Genomic DNA, 26,863 nt, shown 5'->3' with positions numbered 1-26,863 from the left:
CTCTTTTCCCCTCACACTAGCACATAAAATCCAACAGTAAATCCGGTCAGCTGTACCTTCATAATACATCCAAACTACTTATCACACTGCTACTTCCACCCTGGTCCAAGCCAACTTTTGTCTGTAACCTGGTTTCAATCTGTTCTTAACACAGCAATCAGAATGGTTCTGTTAAAACACAAATCTGATCTAAACACTCCTCTCCTCAAAACCCTTCAAAGATTTCTCATCTTAATAAGAGTAAAATTCAAAGTCCTTAAATCAAGATACTATGTTACCTCTCTGACTTCATCTCCTACTCTTTGCCTCTCTGACTTAACTGAAGCATACTGGTTTCCCTCTTGCTTTAAACACTCCAGGAATTTAATAAGTCTTAGGCTCTGTTTAGTGCCTCGTTAATTCTAGATCTAGAGCTAGATGGGGGGAAACATGAACAGACAGAAGTGAAATTATTTAATCCCTTGATTTTTTTTCTGAAAACCAAATGTCATTTTCAAATTAGAGTTCTATAATGATTTTCAATTCTCAACCCAAATATTTATGTTTCACTTTTAAATTCTTTATTATACTAGGAAGCTCCCAATTCATCTAGTATAATAGATGGGAAAGGTCCATCTATAACAACTGCCTTTTTGAAATATCTACTTGAATGTCTCGAATATACCTCAAACTCAAAATATCCTAGCTAATAAGAGGGTAATATGCAAACTAACTGTCACTCCGCCACAAAGATGGTGGCGTCCATAGCCACAAGATGGTGGCACCCAGTCCCCTCAGCCCTGCCAGAGTCCCCCAGTCCTGGGGGGGGCAGCCGCTGAGAGCAGACAGAGTGAACGACCTGGCAGAATCCTTATTTCATCGCTGTGGTGACGAGGCAAGTGTTCTGCCCTGGCCGTGGAGGGCCTCTGGGCAGTGCACTCACATGCGGAGTGGCCAGGACAGGATGCTTGCATTGTCGCTGTGGTGACGAGGCAAGTATCCCGCCCCGGCCATGGAGGGCCTCTGGGCTGCAGAGAGCCTCTGGGCAGTGGGTGCAAAGCAGCCAGGCCCCGCAGAGAGCAGAGAACCACGGGGAGTGGGCCTAAGCCGTCACAGCTCCCGGATTGGAGAGGGCTCCCAGATTGGAGAGGGTGCAGTTCGGGCTGAGGGACCCACCCCCTGTGCACGAATTTCGTGCACTGGGCCTTTAGTCTGAACATAAAATTCTAACCTTCCTCTCACCCCTTCAAACCTGATATACCTTATCAGAGCTCCCCATCGCAATGAATTCATTACCAAATAATATTGATTTTCCTTCCTAAATGTCTCTTGAATCCATCCACCTGTCTCCATCTCCAACCTCCATCCATTCCTATATTCACTCTCTTCTAAGTGTTTATCCACAAAGCAACTAATTATTTAGAAACTAGGGGCCCAGTGCACGAATTCGTGCACCTTGAAAGGAACTATGGGCTGCGAGGCTGCAGTGAGCACAGGGTTGGGTCTTGGCCCATCCTCTGTGTCCCTGCCCGGCCCCTCTCTGCCAGCAACCTCGCTCCCGCCGCTCCCACTCGCGGACAGCACCAGCCCTGCTTGCACCCACTAACAGTGCTGAGCAATTGGGACTGGTGCCGGACGCCGGCAGCAGGTGCAAGTGGTAGCTACAGCACTGGCTACAGGCGCAAGTGGGGCTGGCGCCAGCAGCAGGTGCAAGCGGGGCCGGCACCAGCAGCAGGTGTGAGAGCCAGGCAGGACCACGGCGTGCAAGAGCAAAGACTTTTCAGTAACCACCAGAGGCTTGCCCCGATGACAGCGACCAGTGCCCCACCTTGGTCTGACGTGCCCCCCCCCGCCCCCCCCCCCCCCGGCCTGCTCCACCACCCGGCTGTGGCCAACGCCCGCCATGTTCCGTGCACGCCCCCTGGTGGTCAGTGCACATCATAGTGACTGGCTGTTTGGTTGTTCTGCCATTCAGTCTATTTGCATATTAGCCTTTTATTATATAGGATAGAAATCTAATAGTTATCCATTTAATGTTTAAAATGTTTAAATGATCTCCCATCAGAATAGACTTAAAATTTTTAACATGGTCTATAACAGGGGTGGGCAAACTTTTTGACTCGAGGGCCACAATGGGTTCTTAAACTGGACCGGAGGGCCGGAACAAAAGCATGGATGGAGTGTTTGTGTGAACTAATATAAATTCAAAGTAAACATCATTACATAAAAGGGTAGTCTTTTTTTTTTTTTAGTTTTATTCATTTCAAACGGGCCGGATCCGGCCCGCGGGCCGTAGTTTGCCCACGGCTGGTCTATAAGGTTCTACTTTTCCAGCTCATTTCTAATTAGCTCTCCCTTTGTCTTCCTAATACTGTCTTTCTTTCGGTTCTTGACCTCTATACTCAGTGTGTCTAGAACAGAAACCTGAGAAACAACTACTATATATCTGGAGAGTCAGAATAAGATGGTTTTCACCCAAAATACTTTCACATACGTGGGTAAGTTTCAAAAGGACTGGTATTAGAGATTTTTTATTTTATGTTAAATAGTCCACAATAAAATAAACCCTTATATTCATTTCTCTTACTCTCTAAAAAGATAAAATAAATGCTACTAAGAGACTAAAAGTTAAATCTTCCCCTCGCCACTCCAACCCCCAAGAAAAGGCACAGTATCTTTTTTATTTTGACTAAGTATATTTAAATGTAATGATACTCAATTAAAAACCAAAGTAACAAAAATCATATTATCTAAATACGCCTTAAATTTTTTCAAGTAAATTATATTTTATGTATTCTTTATGCCTACTTTGTTTATATTTATATATAAATATGTTTTTAAAGTAGTTAGAATAATAACATGAACTTGTAAGCACCTAATCTTTACTGTATTATGTGGTTATGATAATGGCAATGAAAATAAAAATTCAAGATCAAAATGTGTGTTTTTTTAAAAAATGCTATTCAAGCTAATATGACCTTGGTATATGTAATATACAAAATTCAAAAACTTGTCATTGTAAGACTCTTACTAGATTATTACAATTTTGTATTTTTCTCTTAAGGAAGTAGGAAACATGAATATAATAATGACTATGTGGTTGAATAATAGGAATCATTAAGATCATAAAAACATTTAATATAAAAACATTTAATCAAAGAACAAGGAAAGAACTGAACAAAGAACCCAGAAAACAAACACTCATGTAAGCAAAGAAACTTCATATGTGAGAAAGTAGCATTATAAAATACTGAAGAAAGGAAAGGCTACTCAACAAGTTAGGAAAACTGCCTTCTCCATATGAGAAAAATAATTAGATCCCCTTCTCACACCACAATACTATTACAAAAATAGTAAGTGAAAAAAGAAAACTCAAAATGTGCTAAAAATCTGGAAAAAAAATCTGAAAGTAAAAAACAAAACTTTAACCTCTTAAATAAAATATAGGATAATATATTTGCGATCTCTCAGGAAAGATTTGTGAAACAACATAGGGAAAGAGTAATAAATATGAATAAATTAAAATCTTAAACTTCTCAACAAAAAAAGAAAGCCCACGCATGGGAAAACATATTTGCCAATGTTATATCCGGTAAGGGTTTAATCTCCAAAATTTATATGAACTCATACAATTTAACAAAAGGAAGATAAACAATCCAATAAAAAAAATGGGCAAAGGACCTAAATAGACACTTTTCAAAAGAGGACATACAGAAGGCCAAGAAACATATGAAAACATGCTCAAAGTCATTAATCATCCGAGAGATGCAAATCAAAACAACAATGAGGTACCATCTCACACCTGTCAGACTGGCTATCATCAACAAATAAACGAACGACAAGTGCTGGTGAGGATGTGGAGAAAAAGGAACACTCGTGCACTGCTGGTGGGAATGCAGACTGGTGCAGCCACTATGAAGAACAATATGGAGTTTCCTCAAAAAATTAAAAATAGAACTCCCATTTGACCCAGTAATCCCACTTCTAGGAATATATCCCAAGAAATCAAAAACACCAATCAGAAAGAATATATGCACCCCTATGTTCATAACAGCACAATTTACAAGAGCTAAGATTTGGAAACAGCCTAACTGCTCATCAGCAGATAAGTGGTACATCTACACAATGGAATACTATGTTGCTGTAAAAAAAAAAAAAAAGAAGAAGAAGAAGAAGAAGAAGAAGAAGAAACTCTTACCATTTGCAACAGCATGCATGGACCTGGAGAGCATTATGCTAAGTGAAATAAGCCAGTTGGAGAAAGATAAATATCACATGATCTCACTCATTTGTGGGATATAATGAACAAAAATAGATCAGAGACACATATGTAATACCCTTTGTAAGACTGTAAGCAATAAAATAAAAAAAAAATAGATCAGAGACATAGAAGCATCGAACAGACCGTCCAACCTCAGAGGGAAAGCGGGGTGGGGGGATAGGGGGGCGGGGTGGGGGGCTGGGGGGGGCGGGGTGTGTGTGTAAGAGAGCAAACAAAGGACTTGTATGGATGCATGCATATAAGCATAACTCATGGACACAGACAGTAGAGGGGTGGGAACAGCCTGGAATGTGGGAAAAAGGAGACATATGTAATACTTTAAACAATAAAGATTTTTTTCAAAAATTTAAACTTCATTCAACAGGAGTTCAGAGTTTCAGTCTTAAAAGCAAAGTTTAAGACAGGGCAGAGAGGAGAGAAGATATCTGCAAAAAACATCACAGACTAAGGATCAACCTAAAACAGGGTCTACTAACTTCTGCAAAAACCTAAAACTAAAATATTTTAGGCTTTGCAGACCGTATGTTCTCTGCTGTGACTACTCAGTTCTACCACTGTACTGCAAAAGCAGCCATGAACAATATGTAATTAAATGAATGTGGCTACATTCCAATGCTTTACTTATGGAGATTGAAATTTGAATTTCATGTAATTTTCATTGTTGTGACATTTTATTTTTCTTTAATCTTTTCCCCGAATCATTTAAAATAAATGTAAAATTAATCCTTAGCTCACAGACTGCACAAAAATAGGTGGTGGGTGGATTTGACCCATGGGCTACAGTTTGCTGAACCCTGTCTAGAACATAGAAAGAATATCCATAAATCAATAAGAAAAAGATAAATAACCGAAGAGAAACAATGCACACGGGATATGAGGAAGCTAGTACCAAAAGAGAAAATATAAGAGGTCAATAAACAGATGAAAGGATATTCTGCCTCACTAGAAATTACAGAAACAGAAATTAAATCAGTATAATATGGGGAAAATGAAGAATCCTGACCATTTGAATGTTGGCAAGGATATAGCAGGACAGGAACTCTCAAACACTTCTAAGAAGCGTGTAAATATGTACAGTAACACAGGAGAGGAATTACATAGTAAAAGTGAAAAGGCAAATAGTCTACATCCTGGCAACTCCATCTCTAGATAGAGTCCCTAGGAAAACTCTTATATGTGTAGAATATTCACTGCAGCGTTTTTTATAATAACACAAAACAAAAACAAACATTGAAATAAACTCAAATTTCTATTAGGAGAATAAGGATTAAAGAAATGCACTCATAAAATTGAATACTGTACAATATATAAAAGAAATAAACCAAGTCTATATACAGCAAGAGCAAAATAAACAAGATGTAGAATGATACAGAGATGATACCACTTAATAAATTTTAAAGCACACACACAATACTAAACAAAAAACTGTTCATGGATAAATTTATACTGAGATATTTCATCTCTGATAAGATTCAAACATTAATTTTTTTTTCAAATTCTAAATCTGTCTGTATGAGTCTGTGAATTATCTATGTCTGTGTACATGTGTTAAGCTATGGTAATAACAATGAGAATTAGAGAAAAATATGCCATATTTTATTCTGAAAGTTATGGGGATTTATATTTGTGAAAATTCATTCTTATAGCAAAATACAGAATGGACTAAGAGGTCCTGAGACCAAAGACATGGTAATTTTAGTGACAAAAGAAGATATCCTAAAATAAGAAAGAGAAGACAAGGTTAGAAAATATTCAGAAGTTCTAATGAACTGGACTTGATGGCTCATTATATGTTGGCAGCCATTTTGGGGAGCATAGAAAGCTTCATGTGTTTTTTAACTGTTTCCTGAATACACTTGCTATGGGCTTTTAAGTAGCTCTTAGAACTGACATCTTCATTAGCTGATGATAATGAATCATCAGCTATAGCTAAGTGATAGAAAAAGAATTTTAGAAAACAAAATGTCAGTTAAAGCAATTTTGGAAGAGATGTAGTAGAAAGGTTTTCTCCACTCTGCAGATTCTGACAGATAATATACATATTGTATGCTCCTGAGGGCTAACAATACTGTTGAATACCAACACATCCTAATATTCAGTTCTTGGAAGAAGAGATGATGCAAAAGTTCGGGACCACACAAGTACAAATCCTGGCTCCAACACTTATTGTATGACTTAGGTCAAATCACTAACTTCTTTTTCTCTGCCCCTGTTTCTTTATCTACTAAATAAATAAAAATTAATAAATAAATTTATCCCATAAAATTGTGAAAATTAAATTAGTATAATTATGTATGTATTTATGTATGTGTGTGTCTTTGTACACACACAAAGTGTTGGCTGTTATGCATTCATCAGTTACTAGATACCCATTAAGTGCTGGGGTATCATACTATGTGCTCAAGAAGTAGAGATAACAATTTCACATTGTTTGCCTTCTTACACTGTGATAGGCATGTGAGCTAATGTGCTGTCTCCAACCTAAGTAATTAACAATTCCTGAGCTATCTCTCAATCTGTCTGAGCCTATCAACAATGTTAACATCATTTATTCTTTCAACAACTGATAAAAATCCATGGGAAAGGTTTATGGTTATACAGAGAAAAAAATTTTACTAATATACAAATATATGGATTTGTCATTTTCTAAACTATATTTTCATTCTTATCTCTAAATTTTCCCATCACTCTATTTCTTCTATCCTTCTAAAAGATTCTAATCTAAAAGAATCATAAAGAAATCTAATGCTAATCTAAAAGAGTCATAAATAAATAAAACTCCCAAAAACTTACCTCTAAATTTCCCCCCTTATTCTAAGGATATCTTTATTTTTATTTCTTTTACTCTTAATCACACTTTTAATCTAAAAGACCATAAATAATACCCTCAGAAACTACCTGGATCTTAGAATTGCAAAGACAATAATGGTTAAATGAATATTAACAAGAGGGTTTTTTTACTGCTTAGTTGAAAATGAATTACTCTATTTATAGCATAAAATCTTTTTATTTTATGCAGTAATACATTATCATTTTCTTTAATATTATGTTTATTGTCAAAAGCATCTCATATAACAATCATCCTCTCATCAACTTACTTTGTAATATTCTCCTTCAACAAAAGACATCTTAATTGCATCGGGCTCTATTGTAAATTTACAGTACTAATCCTTGCCAGCCATTTTGTTTTCTGCTTGTAACACTAGCAGCCAGCTGCCTTCAGCCTGACTCTATTAGCATATTGAATAATTTAGAAAATAAGCATAGAAATGGAATCTAAGGATATAATTGGTTTTTATCAGACTATATCTATACATTATATATGACTCTTTAAATCTTTTATTTTGATGCTTTTCTTCCTTTCAATATAATTTATTTTCTTAATTTAAATACTCGTTCCTGCTCACAGTAATTTTCCCTCCCCCAGATTCTGTAAATGAGGTTGACCTATTATTGTTTAAGTATAAGAATTTTCAAATTTTAACAGAATGAACTACAAGTGTATTTTAAATATTTTCTGTAAAATTATAAAAGGGTTGAATACTGTAATTTACAACTATATTCCAGCAGACCATCTAGCCAAGAATGATAAATAAATAAAAAGCTAACATATATTGTTCTTACATCTCAAGGGTGTTTCTAATAGCTAGCAGACAGCAAACAATTCTCCACCTGTTTTGACTTGCAATAGGCTGCTGTTTGAATGTCTGTAACAATGTGCCCTCACCAAGCATCACTGAAGTCTTAGCTGACACATTATCTAATGCAATTTTAATGATGAAGGGTAGAGCCAAGAGTTCCGATTAGTGTCCTGTTCTTCAGAACTCTTTTCCAACACATACTCCCCCCCCCACACACAAGTCCTATTCATCCATTATTAATAAGTTCTGAAATTATATTATTCATTAACCCATTCTATCACTTATCATAAAGCTCCTTTTAGGGTTCCCTTGCAATTCATTTAATAATACTATTTTTAAAGTTTGTTAACTTAAGAGAATATAACACTCTCTTAAAGTAACAATAAGCAAAAAAAAAAAAAAAGGCTAAAAGAGAAAAAATAACCTGCAAGAAATAAACTGCTCAAAGATTAGAATTGCTGAAGTGCTTTAACAACTTCATTTTCTCTTCCAAACCCCTCCCCATCTCCAAGGCTTATTTGTGTTTTTACTGTGATGCCAACTAACCATCCAGGCTGCTGTAAAAGCCTCTGGTTAGAATGGATTTCAAGGCTGCCGTGTCTTGTGAGGAACCAATCAGATTTCTTTGTTTCATCTGCAACATTCCATCAGGGTTATATAACATTTTAGATACATAAACCATCCTAATAATTATAGCATATTTCAATCTATGGTTAGCAATCTGTGGCCACTAAATCTGGCACAAAATCCCATAATGATTCTTCTGTGTTATTCAATAAAAGTAAAGGAAAAATAGTACAGAAGAGAGGATAATTTGTTTTCTCTTGGGTGAGGAGAGTGGATTTGCTTTGTCTGAAAGAAATAGTTTTTGAAAATATAGAATATGAGCAATTTGCAGACTACTGAGATTAATGCTGATTCTTATTATTTCTGTCTACAGTAAAGTGGGTGAGTTAACCCAACACAGTGGCAAACAGCCATACAGTTGTTAATTCTTATCACACACAACGTGTCGGTAGTATAGAATAAAACATTACAAGTAGATTTTAAACTTTGGTTTAATATTTTGCAATTTTTTTAAAAGCACAAGAAAATTCAGTGAAGCATTTTAAATGCCTGGACAAACATTTTCTCAAATAAGAAAATCTGAACTTTAAATGTCATATCCCAATTTAACACCTAAAATACTAAGCAAAAAAAAGTATGCCAGCAGCATTACCTATATGATCAGAATACTTGCAGTACACTTGTACTGGAACCGTGTGTGTGTGTGTGTGTGTGTGTGTGTGTGTGTGTGTGTGTGTGTGAGAGTTAATGCTGCATAACTTATAGTTGTTCTGTGCTATTAATATAGAACTCAGATTTTTAAGAATACACTAAGCTGGAACCTGTGAATCTAGTATTTTCTTTCTTTTTACAACTCAAAAGCATCATACATATGATGGTTCAAATCAGCACAGGATTAAAACAGTGCCTGAATGCATTAAAAACCTGAATCTGTTGGGTGTGGCTTAAATAAATATATCTTGTTTCAACTGGACAGCTCCCCAGTAATATGCTACCACCGAAACCCAAAATATATGAGTACATAACTAAAGTGCTTTCTGGGAGTGGGTGGGAAACTAAACCTCCATGTTCTTCTCTACTTGGTGTTCAATTGTTTCTTATACTGTACTTCTAAAATGACAAAATGTCTTGAGTAAACACTGAGCATTACTCTAAGAACAAGGACAGAGAAATTTTAATTGTCCTACTTTCCTTATTTTATACTCACTGTCTATAACATGGCCATTCTTACAAACATTTTGCTTTCATAAAAGAGGTAATCATTTAAATCATGACTATGTGCAATGCGAACTCACTGCATTATAGTCATCAATAAAATATAAGTGCCAACCCGTGTTCATTCTACTTATTTGCCACCTCACCAGAGAATGCTCTACTAATGCTCTCTACTATTATAAAATGAACAATATAAGAAAAGAGACATCGATAGGAACTGTAATAAATGTGTAACAGAGAAGATATAAAATCTGTAAGTACTTTTTTAAAAAGTCTAGTATTAATAGGAAAAACCATATATATGCAAATGTGTGTACATGTATACACATTACACATATATAGTACAAATAAAAAACGATTCATAAGCTACCATGCATGCATTTATTAATGCTACACATGCAATTTACCCGGAACCTCTATGTATTAGAAGCCATGCAGATTTCAAAACTATACATTTTCATTCTTAAGTGGCCACAATCAAATATTAAAACAGCTAAGGATATCTGACATACTGAACTATATCCAAGCTTTTAATCTCGTTAAACAGTTTCCTTTGCCATTCAGTATAGCAAACCCACCTTTGAGTCATATTGACGGTTATTTTTTTCCCATGCCCTGAAATTGCTGCACCATTTTGTTTGTCTTCTGGACAGTGGAAAATTCAGCAGAACAGCAGTGAAGGAGTGTACTGGAGTCAGCAGAGGCAGTGCCAGCCTCCTACTGCAGTCTGTATATTGAACGCACTCAAACCCACAGGTGCCTACGTAAAATCCTCCAGCTGCAGCCTGCAACTTAATGTTTCCTTCAGCAGCAGATCTGTATGCTAGTTTCACTTTGCTTTAACCCAATAAATGAACAGGATGCACAACAATGTGCCATCTTTTAAAAATGAATTTTACATAAAATAGTTACATAGAAATTGTCTCTATTAAGTAGCCAAAAATGAATGACTTTTAAAATCAGAAGTATAATCACAAATTATGAAGATTCAGAAGAATAATTACCAAAAGAGAAACTCATTTCTACATTTTAAATTCTAAACTGGTAATTTAATTTTTTTCAAGAAAGAATGACATTAAAAACTAACATATGACTGTCTTACATCTTCTTGCATAGCTTATGAAAGTAATTTTTTCAAATAACACAGTATATCATGTATAAATGCAGAAAGAGGTTTGCTTCTAACCATACCTTTTTCATCAACAAATAATCCATTTAAAAGAAGAAAATATGGAACTGATATGTTAAAAGGCGAAGTGAATCTACGTAAACCAATTTTCGAAAACTAACAGATGAAACAAGAAACAGAGACTCACCATCCTTTCATATAAACTTCAAACATATACACTCTTATCCTACCAGAATTAGAGAATTTTAAAACTCTGAGAAACTTTAAAGAAGACAAATAAGTCTAACTCTAATTTTTCAGATGAACAATTTAAGGACCACGAAAGTTAAGGCTAAACTACCTTTCTCAAGGTCATGTAGCTGGTCAGTAGCAAACCTTGATCTTCTCATTCTAAACACACCTTTTAATAAATAAATAAGAATTACTGAAATTCACCTAAGATTAAACAGTAACCTGAATATTTCTATAACTATTAAAAAACTAAGTCTGTGGTTGAAAAACCTTTACAAAAAAAGAAATCTCCAAGCCCAAATGGTTTCAATGAATTCTGCTACCAAACATTAAAAAAAATCACCAATTCTACACAATATCTCTCATAGATGATATTACTCTAATACAGTAAAAGTAGATCAAATCATTACCCAAAAAAACCACCCACTACAGACCAATATCCCTCATGAACACAGAAACAAAAATCTTCAACAAAATATTAGCAAATCAAATCCAGTAATGTACACACATACACTCTCTCTGACATACACACACACTATGACCAAGAGGGGTTTATCCTCCTAGGAATGCTAAGTTAATTAAATATTTGGAAATCATTCATTGTAATCCATCATATTAATGGTTCAAAGAAGAAAAATCACATGATCAGATCACTTGATGTAGAAAAAGCATTTAAACAAAATTCAACATCCATTCATGATTAAAAATTAGAAATACAGGAAAATTACCTCAACTTGATAAAAACATCTACCATCAACATCAGTCATCCTTAGTGGTCCAAGTCTGACAAGAACACTGACTCTCACCACTCTTAGCCACCATCTTACTAGAAACTAGTCAGTTCGTACAGACTGAAGAGGAAGAAATAAAACTGACTATTCTCAGAAGACATTATTGTCCACTTAAAAAATTCAAAGGAATCTACCAAAAACAAACAAAACAAACTCTCAGAACTTCATGAGTTTAGCAAGGTCATAGTACAAAGTCAAAAAACAATACTCAATCATAGTTTTATATGTATTTATACACTAGCAGTCGACAATTAAAAGCCAAAACTTTTTAAAAATACTACCAACAATAGTTTTTTTAATTTTAATACATGATTATTAATTTCAAGAGGAAGGGAGAGGGAGAGAGAGATAGAAACATCAATGATGAGAGAGACTCACTGATCGGCTGCCTCCTGCATGCCCCTCACTGGGGATCGAGCCCACAACCCGGGCATGTGCCCTTGACCAGAATTGAATCTGGGACTCTTCATTCAGTCCACAGGTTCACGCTCTATCCACTGACCCAAACCAGCTAGGGCCAACAATAGTTTTTAAAAAGGAAATACTTAGGTATAAATCTAACAAAACAAATACAATGTATGCTGGAGCTACAAAATGCTAATGACAGACATCAAATAAGACTCACATAAATGGAAACACATATGTTTATACACTGAAAGACCCAACATGATAAAGATTTCAATTCTATTCCAGTTGACCTATAGATTTAATGCAATTTCAAGCAATATCCCAGAGGGTTGTTGTTTTTTAATAGATATAAACTTTAAAATTTATATGGAAAGGCAAAAGATTTAAAATAGTTAAAACAGCCCAAGCCAAGAGGGAGAGAAAAGGGGGAGAGGGGAGAGGGGAGCAGCGAGGGGGAAGGGAGAGAAACATTGATCAGTTGCCTCCCACATGTGCCACCAACCAGGGATTGAGCATCAAACCTTGGTATGTGCCCTGACCAGGAATTGAACCTGTCATGCTTTGGTGCACAGGACGCTGCTCCAACCAACTAGGCCAACCAGCCAGGGCTCAATGTTTTACGTTGGATTTTTTGTTTTTAATTGTTTGAAATATATAATCTTGGATTAATAATCAAAGATAATTTTATCAGTGGAACTTTAATCTAAGAAATCACTATTTTAAATTTCAAGCAACTTGTACAAGTTGAAGATAGGGAGCAACTAAACAGAAAATGAAAATTCCTTTAAATTGGAAAGAATTATATAGTCACAAAAGGACTTGTACTGACCGAATTAACCCTACATAGCTTTCTCTGGCTTCCTTCTTCAGATGGAAACAGTAAACTATGGAAGTAGATAATCATGGAAATAAATCTTCAGGGTGAAATACTGCAGTGCATTGCTAAAGGGTTTATAGCATTAAATTGTCCTAAAGTCCAGAGGAAGCATAATCCCAAAGCTCAAACCAAGGTAAATTAGAAAGGACCCAGAAGAATGGAAAGAAACCATGGAGTTAATAAATTACATTTGAAAGCAGAATTTAGTACAAAAGGTAATTTCTCTGGATAATTATTCATTTAATATATGATCATTTTGTACCTAATATGGGTGTGGAATAATGCAATGTCACATCAGCCAGTCTCTCTGGCCAGAAATTTCAGAACTAATTATTGCCTTCATTCTTTCCTTTTCCTAGCCACTCTAGTAACTAAATCCTTCCTATTTCACCTCAAAAATATCTTCCTTGTGTATCATCCTCTTTAGTCCTTTAGCCTTTTCATCGTCTCTTAGATTCTATTCATCGCAGTCCATTTCATATACTGATGCCAGTCCATTCCATTTTATATACTGATGCTGGAGTTATCTTCCTTAAAATGTCATTCATTCATGAAACAATATTACTGAGTGCTTACTATGAGCCAGTCAGGCTGCTTACTATGTGCCAGTCTGGTGCTAAAGATACAGTGGAAAAGAGAACATTATTATAGTTGGAAAGACAGATAACAAAACAGAAAAACAAGATAAATAATAAGATAGTGATAATTGCAAGAGTCGCAATATAAGAGGGGGGACAAAATAAAAGGACAAACATAAAAAAGGGGCTAAAGTCTTAAATCTGGTAGCCAGCAAAGACCTCAAAGAGGTGACTTCTCAATTAAGTCCCCAGTGAAGAAAGGAAGCTAATGTTCCAGGCTAAGGGCACAACAAGCATAAAACTCCTAAAGCAGAAGGCTGATATGGCTGAAAAAAAGTGAACAAGAGTTACTTTTACAGAAAATGAAGTCAAAGGTAATCAGGAACAGCCCTGGCCAGGTGGCTCAATTGGTTGGAGCACTGTCCCAGGTAACAAAAGGTTGCAAGCTCTGTTCCTGGTCAGGGCACATACCTAGGTTGCATGTTCAGTCCAGGGTCTGGGCATGTATGTACAGGAGGCAACAGATCGATGTTTCTCTCTCTTTCTCTCTATCTCTGTCTCTGTCTCTGTCTCTGTCTCTGTCTCTGTCTCTGTCTCTGTCTCTATCTCTATCTCTATCTCTCTATCTCTATCTCTATCTCTATCTCTTATCTATCTCACTCTCTCTTTCTCCCCCTTCCTCTCTCTCTAAAATCAATTTAAAAAAAACATATCCTCAGGTTAGAATTTTTTTTTTAATGGTTAAAAGGGTGAACTTCAAACTTGGCCGGTTGCTCAGTGGTTAGAGCGTCAGTCCACAGACCAAAGGGTTGTGGGTACAATTCCCAGTCAAGGACATGTACCTCGGTTTTGGGTTCAATCCCAGACCCTGGTTGGGGCACATGTGGGAGGAAACCAATCAATGTGTCTCTCTCATGTTGATTCGTCTCTCTCTTTCTCCCTCCACCCTCCCTTCCACTTTGTCTGAAAATCAATGGAAAATATATTATTGGGTGAGAATTAAAAAAAAAAAGTGAATTTCATGTTATATATATTTTACCACAATAAAAAGCTTTAAAAAAATCAATCGATGGCCTGTGATACCAGTGCAACAGTCAACAGTACATTATCCCCACACAAAGCAATTCCTACCTGAGATAAGCTTAAAAAGAAACCTTAAAAAACACATGAGGAAAATGATCCACCATGAACAAGTCATTAAACACAGAAGGATCAGCACCCCAAGCATTTAAGGTAATACAATGATGCAAGAAAACATAAAATCTAACATCTCCATTATATCTCCAGCTCAGGTCTCAATCAAGGGCAGACCCTGATTATTTGAAAAATTAAAAGGTATCTTTTGATCATAATGGACATGTATCCTACAATGCCTTGGATAGTTCCACAAAATGAAGTAGCAATAATGCTCCTGCCTCGTTAATACCATGGTTTTCCTGGCTCTCTGTCCTAGACATATCTAGTCTAACTATGTGACCACATATTATAGTTAGTTTTAATACCTTATAAGTCATAACCTCCACCAAAATCAGTTGTTTTTCTCTTCCTTGATTATTCTCATTCTTTTCACTTACTTGGTGAAAAAAATAGGCATACAAGTCCAAGAAGTACACAGAGTCCCAAACAAAATAAATCCAAAGAGGCCCACACCAAGAAACATCATAATTAAAATACCAAAGGTTAAAGACAGAGAATCTTAGAAGCAGCAAGAGAAAGCAATTAGTTACCTAATTAGGTAACTAATTGTAGTACCCCTTATGGCAGCCGTGGGCAAGCTACGGCCCGTGGGCCGGATCCGGCCCGTTTGAAATGAATAAAACTAAAAATAAAAAAAATAAAAAAAGACCGTACCCTTTTATGTAATGATGTTTACTTTGAATTTATATTAGTTCACACAAACACTCCATCCATGCTTTTGTTCCGGCCCTCCGGTCCAGTTTAAGAACCCATTGTGGCCCTCGAGTCAAAAAGTTTGCCCACCCCTGCCTTATGGGGTACTCCCATAAGACTGTCAGCTGATATCTCAACAGAAACTTTGCAGGCCAGAAGGGAACAGTAAGAAATTTTCAAAGTGATGAACAGCAAGGACCTACAACCAAGATTACTCTACCCAGCAAAGTTATCATTTAAAATTGAAGGTCACATAGGAAGCTAAAGGAAAAGCTAAAGGAGTTCATCACCACCAAACCAGTATTACATGAAATGTTAAAGGGTCTTCTTTATGAAGAATGCAAAAAGAGATAAAAAAAAATATGAAGAATACAATAACAATAAATAGATATCTATCAACAATTGAATCTAAAAATCAAAATAAACAAGAAGAACCAAAACAGATTCATAGATACAGAGAACATTTTGATGTTTGCCAGATGGGAGGGGTGTTAGGGGAATGGGTGAAAAAGGTGAAGGGATTTAGCAGTAGAAGTACAAATTAGTAGTTACAGTATAGTCATGGGGGTATAAAGTACACATAGGGAATATAGTCAATAATCTATAATAATAAAAGCATATTATGCTAATGAGATAGGACGTCCTTCCGGACAACCTTCCAGACGAAGCCGGGGCTGTGAGGGCCAAGGCAGCTGCCATGGTGGGCAGGGGGCTAAGGCAGAGGAGGCAGCCGCTGCAATGGTGGGAGCCAAGCCCCTTGCATGAATTTCATGCATCGGGCCTCTAGTATACTAGTAACTATGCATGATGTCAGGTGGGTATAAGATTTTTGGGGGGGTGATGACTTAGTAAGTTTTAAAATGTCTAATAACTGGGGTGTAAACCTGAAATTAATATGTTATACTAGAGGCCCAGTGCACAAAATTTGTGCATGGGGGGGGGCTGTCCCTCAACCCAGCCTGCACCCTCTCCAATCTGGGACCCCTCGAGGGATGTCTGACTGCCCATTTAGGCCCAATCCCAATGGGCAGTCGACATCCCTCTCACAATCCAGGACTGCTAGCTCCCAACTGCTCACCTGCCTGCCTACCTGCCTGATTGCCCTAATCGCTTCTGCCTGCCAGCTTGATCACCCTCTAACCACTCCCCTGCCAGCCTGATCGATGCCTAGCTGCTCCCCTGCCAGCCTGATTGCCCCTAACTGCCCTCCCCTGCTTGCCCATAACTGCTCTCCCCTGCAGGCCTGGTCATCCCTAACTGTCCTCCCCTGCTGGCCCAGTTACCCCTAACTTCACTTCCTTGACAGCCTGGTTGCCCCTAACTGCCCTCCCCTGCAGGCCTGGTCGCCCCTAACGGCCCTCCCCCGCAGGCATGGTCACCCCTAACTGCCCTTCCCTGCCAGCCTAGTCACTCCCACCTGCCCTCCCCTGCAGGCCTGGTCGCCTCTAACTGCCCTCCCCTGCAGGACTGGTCAACCCCTAAGTGTTTGCTGCAGGCCTGGTCGCTTCCAACTGCCCTCCCCTGAAGGCCTGGTTGCCCCTAACTGTCCTCCCCTGCTAGCCATCTTTGACCACATGGGGGCGGCCATCTTGTGTGTTGGAGTGATGGTCAACTTGCATATCATCTCTTTATTATATAGGATATCAACTAGAGGCATGGTGCACAAAATTTATGCAAGGGGGAGGAGGTCCCCTCAGCCCAGCCTGCACCCTCTCTAATCTGGGACCCCTTGGGGGATGTCCAACTGCTGGTTTAGGCCAAATCTCGGGGATCGGGCCTAAACCAGCAGTTGGACATCCCTCTCACAATCCTGGACTGCTGGCTCCTAATCACTCACCTGCCTGCCTGCCTGATCGCCCCTAACTGCCCCTGCCCTGCCAGCCTGATCGCCCCTCACTGCCTCTGCATGCTGGCCTGATCGCCCCTAACTAACCCCCCTGCCAGCCTGGTTTCCCCTAACTGTCCCCTCCCTGCCAGCCTGGTCACTCCTAACTGCCCCCCTCTGCCAGCCTGGTTGCCCCTAACTGCCCCCCCTGCTGGCCTGGTCAACCCCAACTCCCCCCGCCCCTGCCTGCCTGGTTGCCCCTAACTGCCTCCCCCTGCCGGCCTGACTGCCCCCAACTGTCCCCCTGCTGGCCTGGTCGCCCCAAACTGCACCCCCTCACCAGCCTGGTTGCCCCACACAGCCTGCTGTTCAGTCGTTTGGTCATCCCTCACTAACCCCCCTGCCAGCCTGGTCATAGGCAGCCATCTTGTGAGGTGTGAGGGTCAATTTGCATATTATCTCTTTATTATATGGGAATAGGATAGTAATGGAAAAATAAAAAATGATTTGAAAAAGAAAACTTTATGTGTAAACCCAGAAGAAATATGATATGTCTTTCCATTTGTCCAACTCCAATTAGGTTTCTCAAATTTCATGAGAATTTAACACATTGTTTGCGGGTAGTTTTTATCGCGTGCTAACAGGTGGCGCGGGCCATTTTTGCAGTTGAATAGATTGATTACCGTTATACCTGGAAGTACATACATAATTCACCATTGTATGTGTTAGAGACCCAAATTTTGTCCTTTGGAATTCGTATATCTGCATGTTAGCATCCCTTTAGAGCAATAAAAAAGTATAAAAATAAACGTATTTATACGTTACCCGCATTCTACTGCTAGTCTATAAAAAACGTATTAATACGTGTCCCGCGCTCTACTACCAGTCAACGTAAAACGTATAAATACGTTTCCCGCATACAATGTGTTAATGGTTATTATCACTGTGAATGTAATTTTTTCCTCATTTACATTTCTAATCAGTAAATACTGGTAGAGCTGAAAGTACCAATCACCTTGCCAAGTTATATTATTGTCTCTAGTAGATATTTACTAGATTCTCTGGGATTTTCACCTCATTTTAAAATAAAGATGACTGTCTTTTCTTTTCCAATGTTAATACTAGTCATTTTATTTTCTTGTCCTAATTGTATACTAGAACCTTCCAAACAATTTTGAAAAAGAGTAGGTAACAGGAGAAATCGCTAAAGGTTTCTGTTTTAAGAATTGGCTACTACATTTCCTTGTTTAGTATGATGTTTAGATGTTAGATTTGGTGAAAATTTTTCATTATATTTAAAGCACCCTTTTCTATTTTAATGCTCAGTTTTATAAAATGCTCTTTTTCAAATAGAATGACACAATAACATGGCTTTTAAATTTTTTTCTAATTTAAAAACTTCTGTTAATGTTCTGATATAGAAACATCTTTGCACTCCTGGAATAAATTCTACTTGCTGCAGAACCGTATCAGCATTTATATTTAACTATAAGTTCTACCCGCTTTGTTTCCTTTTTATTCTGCATCTTTGCCTTTCTCACATTTTTTATTTTGCTAGAAGGCGACTTCTAGCAAAATAATTGGTTAGTAATTTTATTTTGCTCCTAACAGCTGTGTTATACTTAGGGTACTCTCTGAGTTCTTGAATACCTGAAATTGACAGCATTTTTCCCCCTCATACCTAACTGATGCTTTACCAAAACAATGAGAAAATGATAACAAATAATGACATTACGTATATCAAAGAAGCACATTTGAACTTTTATTACTTGCATGATTTTAAATAATAAAGTTATGAGTTAAGAAAAATATATAAACATTTAAATTTTAGTAAACACAGAAATACATATATTTTTCTTATAACTCATAATTCAAGAGTTACCTGATTGTGGTTGCACAAAACTCAGGAGTAGCTAGTCCTACATGCATCAGAAACAATTTTCACATCATAAATCTGAATTAAGTTATAAAATTCAAAGTTGATATTCACGTGTCCTTAGAGGGAAAACTTTGCCTGAGAAAATTCATTTGCTATTACTTGATATAAAATAAAAATATTAAAATATTTATCTAGTGGCCTACACAGAAATTCAGATCAACCATTTAAAAGACAAATTAGAACAGGCAATTTACTTTTTTTTACAAATGCTTCTTAAACTAAATATTAAGTTGGTTTCCTAACACAAACAAGAAAATGATTATACCTATGAGAAATCTGACTTTATTAATCTTAAAAATAAGCCATGATTCAAAGTTAATGTAAGAACAAAATAGTCATCCAATTACTCATTAATGACTACAGAAAAAACTGTAATGATAAAAACACAAATGATAACATTCCATAAATACACTTTTCTTTTTAAGATACAATTTATTTGTGCTTGAAATTCTTGCTTTGGAGTATGTTTGAAAAAACATACTGCTTCTCTACAAATAGGGTTCTTTCCATACAAAATATAAATCACTATTTACATAATTTATACTCTAAATTATAAACATTAGACAAGAAAAACCACAGAGAAAAATAAATACTAGAATAAGACACTCCCAAATCCTTATTGATATCATTACCTAGTAAATCCAAGGAATTAGCTTTAATACTACAGAGCTTTGACATGTGTGGAGTTAATAATATGATATCTACTAAAGCAGTAGTTAGTCAAAAGTCTAGAACACATTAATTTGTAACTGCTAAAGCACAAAGTTTTTAATTTTTCTTGTTGTTGTTGATTTCAGAGGAAGGATAGAAACATCAACGATGAGAGAAAATCCTTGATCAGCTGCCTCCTGCACTCCCTCTGCTGGGGATCGAGCCTGAAACCTGACGTGCCCTGACTGGAAATCATGACCTCTTGGTTCATAGGTCAACGCTCAACCATGGAGCCACATCGGCCAGGCTCAAGTAATTTTTTTTAAAGTGAGTGAGCAAGAAGGTGGAGTGAGGGAGAGGGGAAAACAGAGTGTGTGTGTATGTATATAGAGAGAATGATAAAGCAAATGCAGTGAAAAGTAAGTAATTTGTGAATCTGTGGAGTTCTTTATACTATTGTTGCAACCTTTCAATAAGCATAAAATTATTTCTAAATTTTAAAAAATTAAGCTAGCAAATGGAAGGAAGTTTAAGAACTGAAATATATAAAAACTAAAATTAAGAACTGAATATGGCTAAGAATAGATTATACTAGTATACTAGTGAAGACTGAATTCATGATTGTAAGATATGTCAAAATAAAATACCCGCCAAACCCGGTTTGGCTCAGTGGATAGAGCGTTGGCCTGCGGACTGAAAGGTCCCAGGTTCGATTCCGGTCAAGGGCATGTACTTGGGTTGCGCGCACATCCCCAGTAGGAGGTGTGCAGGAGGCAGCTGATCGATGTTTCTCTCTCATCGATGTTTCTAACTCTCTGTCTCTCTCCTTTCCTCTCTGTAAAAAATCAATAAAATATATTTAAAAAAATATAAAAAATTAAATAAAATACCCAGCATAAACTAAAGCACAGAGACAAAAGGATAGAAAGAGAATATAAGAGACATAGATGATATCCATATGGTCTACCAAATGTATAGAAAGAAGAGAGAAAATTTTTTAAATTGAAAATTTGAAGAGAGAATGGATAATTGCTTTCAAAACTGTGAAAGACATCAAGCCACAGATTCAAGAAACCCTACAAACATAAATAAATAGAAGACAAACAAGGATAGGTAAAAAGAAAAACACTCCTAGGCACATCAATATAAATCTAGAAAACTAAAAACAAAGAGAAAAAGATATAGCTTGCCTTTATAGAGGCAGCAATTAAGCTGACAGTTGACTTCTCACCAGAAATAATTCAAGAAGCCAGAAGACAATGAAGAATATTTGAAAGAAATAAACTACCAATCTAGAATTCTACTCCCAGCAAAAATATTCTGCAAGAAGTAAAGGAAAAATAAAGGAATTTTCAGGTAAACAAAATTAAAGGAAATTTGCCACAAGAAAATACCAACTAAAGAAAATTATAAAGGATGTTTTCCAGACAAAAAGAAAGGTTATCCCATCTAGAAAATGAGGGATGGCGAAAAGAATGAAAATCAATGAAAAGGTCAATATTGGGTAAATCTAAATAATAGTGGCCACATAAAACAACAATATTAATGTCTTCTGGAGTTTAAAATACATATAGGTGAAAAGAATTTAAAGTTCTTTCATTGTCCAAGAAGAGGGTAAAAGTACCAATTGATATCAAACTGATGGATGTTTAAATCTTTAAGGTAACCACTGAAAGAATTATAATAGCATATAATTTTCAAGTCTATAGGGGGAGATAGAAAATAATAAAAAAAATATTTTGGTCAATCCAAAATAAAGCATGAAAGGGGATGGGGGAGCATAGAACAGGTAGGACAAGAAGAAAGCACACAGTAATATGTTATATTTAAACCCAAATATAACATTGAATTAGTATAGATGAACCAACATTACCCTTAAAAGACTTGTCTGAATGAATAAAAAAGGAAACTCAACTATATGCTATTAACAGTATAACCTATAGAAATGTTTCAAGTAAAAGAATGGAACAAATCATATCTTGCAAACACTAATCAAAAGAAAGCTGGGATAGTCATCCTACTATCGAACAAAATCAACTTTCAAACAAAAGGCAGTATTAGAAATAAAGAGGGACATTTCATTATTGTAAAATAGTCATTTCAACAGGAAGAGATAACAATTCCAAACTGCAATGAATATAAGATAGCTTCCATATGCATAAAGCAAAGTGTCAGGAACGAGGAGAAACAGACAGTTCCATAATCATAGTGTGAGGTTTAATCATAACTCTCTCAATAAATATTTTTAAAAATAAGTGAGGATATAAAATATTAACCAAATTGACCTACATTGCACCAAATAACTGCAGAATCCACATTATTTTCAGGTGCATCCAGAACATTCACCAAATTTGATCATATGCTGAGCTGTAAGGCAAATCTCAAAAAGTATCGAAAAAGTAAAATAATATAATAGGTTCTCTGATAACAGTACAGTCAAGCTATGTTAATAATAAGATAACCAGGAAACTATCAACTGCTTAGAAATTAACAATTGTCCTTTAAATATCTATGGGTCAAGAAGAAATCACAAGGGGAGTTAAAAAGTTTTAAATGCATGATAATGAATATACTACCAATTTAAACTTGTAAAACGCAGAAAAATAGGAACATTGAAAGTATTAAAAGAATATAATAAATATCTACAACCCATTCAAAGAAATCATTTAGTATATTTTTCTTCACTATTTCTCCCAACATGTAAATTTTAGGTTTATTTTTATCATAAAAGCCCAGAAACTACTTTGTTCTTTAAAAAAAAGTTTATAAACTTTATTTTAGTGACTGTAGAAATCTTCAATTTATATTTCATTTTCTATATAACCCTTTAAAGGCAGTTCCTATTTTTATAGTCTCAATCCCCAGAGTGTCTAGGGCTAAAATAATTTCACATGTTAATTCAAAAAGTAAATTTAGGTCTAGAAGGTTTTTAATAAGTCATGCACAGAAGTATTACTCTCTCACATATTAGAGGTAAATATTTGTCTTCACATACTTTTCTTTTACCTGACTGTTCCTGGTAAGTATTCAAGTGTTCCTACCTCTTAATCTATATATATAAAAGCCTAAGTGACTGTTTGACTGGTAGCTATGTCATGCACTGACCACCGGGGGCAGATGCTCAACGCTCAGGAATGAAAACATGGAGCAGACTGATGAATCTCAGAGGGAAGGGGGGAGGGCGAGAAGAGATTAACCAAAGATCTTATATGCTTACTAGAGGCCCGTTGCACAGATCCGTGCACCGGTGGGGTCCCTCAGCCTGGCCTGCGGGGATTGGGCTGAAATCAGCAGTCTGACATCTCCCAGGGGGTCCCCGATTGTGATAGGGCACAGGCCAGCCCGAGGGACGCCACCAGTGCACAAATCCGTGCACCGGGCCTCTAGTCTACACTAATAAAAGAGAAAAATGGTAATTGGCGTACGGCGCTACCGTTTTCATTGGCTAATCAGGGCTATATGCAAATTAACTGCCAACTAAGATTGGCAGTTAACTGCCAACAAGATGGCAGTTAATTTGCATATGTAGGCACAATGCAGGGAGGCGAAAGGGAAAGCAGGAAGAAGCCCCCTGCTACTGACAGTGATCAGAAACCCAGGGGGGGAGCTAAGAGCTGGGGGGCAGGACAAAGGCGGCCCTGGGGTCGCCTTTGCCCTGCCCCCCATCCATGATCAGAGAATCAGGCGCCTTTGCCGCCCTGGCCAGTGATAGCAGGAAGTAGGGGTGGAGCCAGCGATGGGAGCTGGGCATGGTCGAAGCTGGCAGTCCCAGGAGTTAGGGGTCCCTTGCCTGGGCCTAAAGCGGAGCCCACGATCACGGGGCCGCTGCAGCTGCGGGTCCTGGCTGCCCGGGCCAGACGCCCAGGCCAGAGGCGTTAGGCCTGGGCAGGGGCGGAGCCTGCAACCGCGGGGAGCTGGGGGGGGCGGAGCCGGGGATTGGGGGGATATGATGGTCCCCTTGCCCAGGCCTGAAGCCTGGGTCAGAGGCGTCAGGCTTGGACGGGGGGTGGAGCAAGCGATCAGAGGGAGATGGGGGTCCCCTGCCCAGGCATGATTCCTGGGCCAGAGGCCTCAGGCCTGGGCGGGGGCCAGAGCCAGTGATCGGGGGGAGATGGGGGTCCCCTGTCCAAACCTGACACCTCTGGCAGAGGCATCAGACCTGGGCAAGGGGCCGATCAGGTGATCGGAGGGTGATGGGGGTCTACACCTCTGGCCGAGGCATCAGGCCTGGGCAAGGGGCAGAGCCAGCAATTGGAGGGGGTTGGGGGTCCCCTGCCCAGACCTGACGCCTGGGCCAGAGGCATCAGGCCTGGGCTGGGGGCAGAACCAGTGATGGGGGGAAATGAGGGTCCCCTGCCCAGGCCTGACGCCTCTGTCAGAGGCGTCAGGCCTGGGCAAGGGGCAGAGCCAGCAATTGGAGGGTGATGGGGGTCAACGCTTGAGGGCTCCCAGTATGTGAGAGGGGGCAGGCTGGGCTGAGGGACACCTCCCCCCCTCCCCCACCCAGTGCACGAATTTCGTGCACTGGGCTCCTAGTAGAGTATAATAGCCTATAGGAATGTAAACTTTCTTTTTTTTCTAAATTAAATAAGCCATTTAATAAACAAATAAATTGTTTGTTTATTAAATGAAAGAACTCGCTTTTCTAAAATATCAAACCAAATAAATGTAGTCTAGGAACCAAGATGGCGGCATAGGTTAACGCCGGAGTTTGCTGCTTTGAACAACTACTTCAAAAGTGAAACCAAAAAACGGAAGGGACATCACCCAGAACCACAGGAACGCTGGCTGAGTGGAAGTCCTACAACTAGGAGGAAAGAGAAACGCATACGGACACTCAGAGGAGGCGCAGTGCTGAAGTCAAATTCTGAGGTGCGGAGTGCGCGGAGCGGGCTGGCGGCGGAGGGCGCGGTTGGCGTTTTCAATCGGGAGGGAGTCGCAGACTCTGATCTCCAGATACAAGCGAGTCTTTAGGGACCCAGACTCAAACAGGAGAAGCAGGACTGTCTGGCTTCGGTCAGAGCGAGTGCAGCTTTCTCTCCCAGCTTTGCAGCGGGTGCTGGGACTCAGAGAGGCAGAGCCCCTGGGGACAGGACTGAGAGCCGCCATAACTGCTCTCTCCGGCCCACCCTGTTGATCCTGTGCAACCCACCCCGCCCAAGCCCTGCACAGAGGCATTTGCCGGATAGCCTCAGGCAAAGGCTAGATTAGCACCTCCCTAGAGGACAGAAGTTCTCTCTCTGCAGACACAGCTGATTCTCACAGCCACTTGGCCTGGAGGTCAAACCCTCCCTGGAATAAGCTACAACAATCAAGATTTAACTATAAGACTGCGAACAAAGACCACTAGGGGGTGCACCAAGGAAGCATAACAAAATGCGGAGACAAAGAAACAGGACAAAATTGTCAATGGAAGAAATAGAGTTCAGAACCACACTTTTAAGGTCTCTCAAGAAGTGTCTAGAAGCCGCCGATAAACTTAATGAGATCTACAAGAAAACTAATGAGACCCTCGATCTTATATTGGGGAACCAACTAGAAATTAAGCATACACGGACTGAAATAACGAATATTATACAGACTCCCGACAGCAGGCCAGAGGAGCGCAAGAATCAAGTCAATGATTTGAAATGCAAGGAAGCAAAAAACATCCAACCGGAAAAGCAAAATGAAAAAAGAATCCAAAAATGCGAGGATAGTGTAAGGAGCCTCTGGGACAACTTCAAGCGTACCAACATCAGAATTATAGGGGTGCCAGAAGATGAGAGAGAGCAAGATATTGAAAACCTATTTGAAGAAATAATGACAGAAAACTTCCCCCACCTGGTGAAAGAAATAGACTTACAGGTCCAAGAAGCGCAGAGAACCCCAAACAAAAGGAATCCAAGGAGGACCACACCAAGACACATCATAATTAAAATGCCAAGAGCAAAAGATAAAGAGAGAATCTTAAAAACAGCAAGAGAAAGAAACTCAGTTACCTACAAGGGAATACCCATATGACTGTCAGCTGATTTCTCAACAGAAACTTTGCAGGCCAGAAGGGAGTGGCAAGAAATATTCAAAGTGATGAATACCAAGAACCTACAACCAAGATTACTTTATCCAGCAAAGCTATCATTCAGAATTGAAGGTCAGATAAAGAGCTTCACAGATAAGGAAAAGCTAAAGGAGTTCATCACCACCAAACCAGAATTATATGAAATGCTGAAAGGTATCCTTTAAGAAGAGGGAGAAGAAGAAAAAGGTAAAGATACAAATTATGAACAACAAATATGCATCTATCAACAAGTGAATCTAAGAATCAAGTGAATAAATAATCTGATGAACAGAATGAACTGTTGATTATAATAGAATCAGGGACATAGAAAGGGAATGGACTGACAATTCTTGGGGGTGAAAGGGGTGTGGGAGATGTGGGAAGAGACTGGACAAAAATCGTGCACCTATGGATGAGGACAGTGGGTGGGGAGTGAGGGCGGAGGGTGGGGCGGGAACTGGGAGGAGGGGAGTTATGGGAGGGAAAAAAAGAGGAACAAATGTAATAATCTGAACAATAAAGATTTAATTAAAAAAAAAAATGTAGTCTAGTCACTTACCACTTGATCTGTTTTTACGACTTGATTTCCCTCCAGTAAGAAGCATCTTGAGACTATTCCGAAACATGGTTGTGCTATTCTGGTACTCACAAAACTACAAAATAAAATGCGGGAAAATACATTAGGAAACTCGATTTTCTATTCAAAATTCAGAATTTTTTTAAATTTTATTTTATTGTTTAAAGTATTACAAATAGTAGTACATAGGTCTCCTTTTTTTCTTTTTTTTCCCATTGACCTTCCCCCGGCCTGCCCTACCCC

At 38.4% G+C, this 26,863-nt stretch overlaps 1 protein-coding gene across 8 annotated transcripts in view; it reads right to left on the bottom strand.

Annotated features, from left to right (window-relative positions):
• The window catches only part of TANC2 (tetratricopeptide repeat, ankyrin repeat and coiled-coil containing 2), a 281,996-nt gene that overhangs the window by 215,707 nt on the left and 39,426 nt on the right, over positions 1 to 26,863 (bottom strand). For all 8 annotated transcript variants that reach the window (XM_059669888.1, XM_059669889.1, XM_059669893.1 and 5 more), the window contains exon 2: positions 26,603 to 26,696. In XM_059669888.1, the coding sequence (XP_059525871.1) occupies positions 26,603 to 26,669 (67 nt within the window). In that variant the 5' untranslated portion in view covers positions 26,670 to 26,696. The remainder of the gene's footprint in view (positions 1 to 26,602; positions 26,697 to 26,863) is intronic.

Source organism: Myotis daubentonii, chromosome 16 (genome assembly GCF_963259705.1).
Source record: "Myotis daubentonii chromosome 16, mMyoDau2.1, whole genome shotgun sequence".
Lineage (NCBI taxonomy): Eukaryota > Metazoa > Chordata > Mammalia > Chiroptera > Vespertilionidae > Myotis > Myotis daubentonii.
This window is presented reverse-complemented; position numbering and strand designations above follow the sequence as displayed.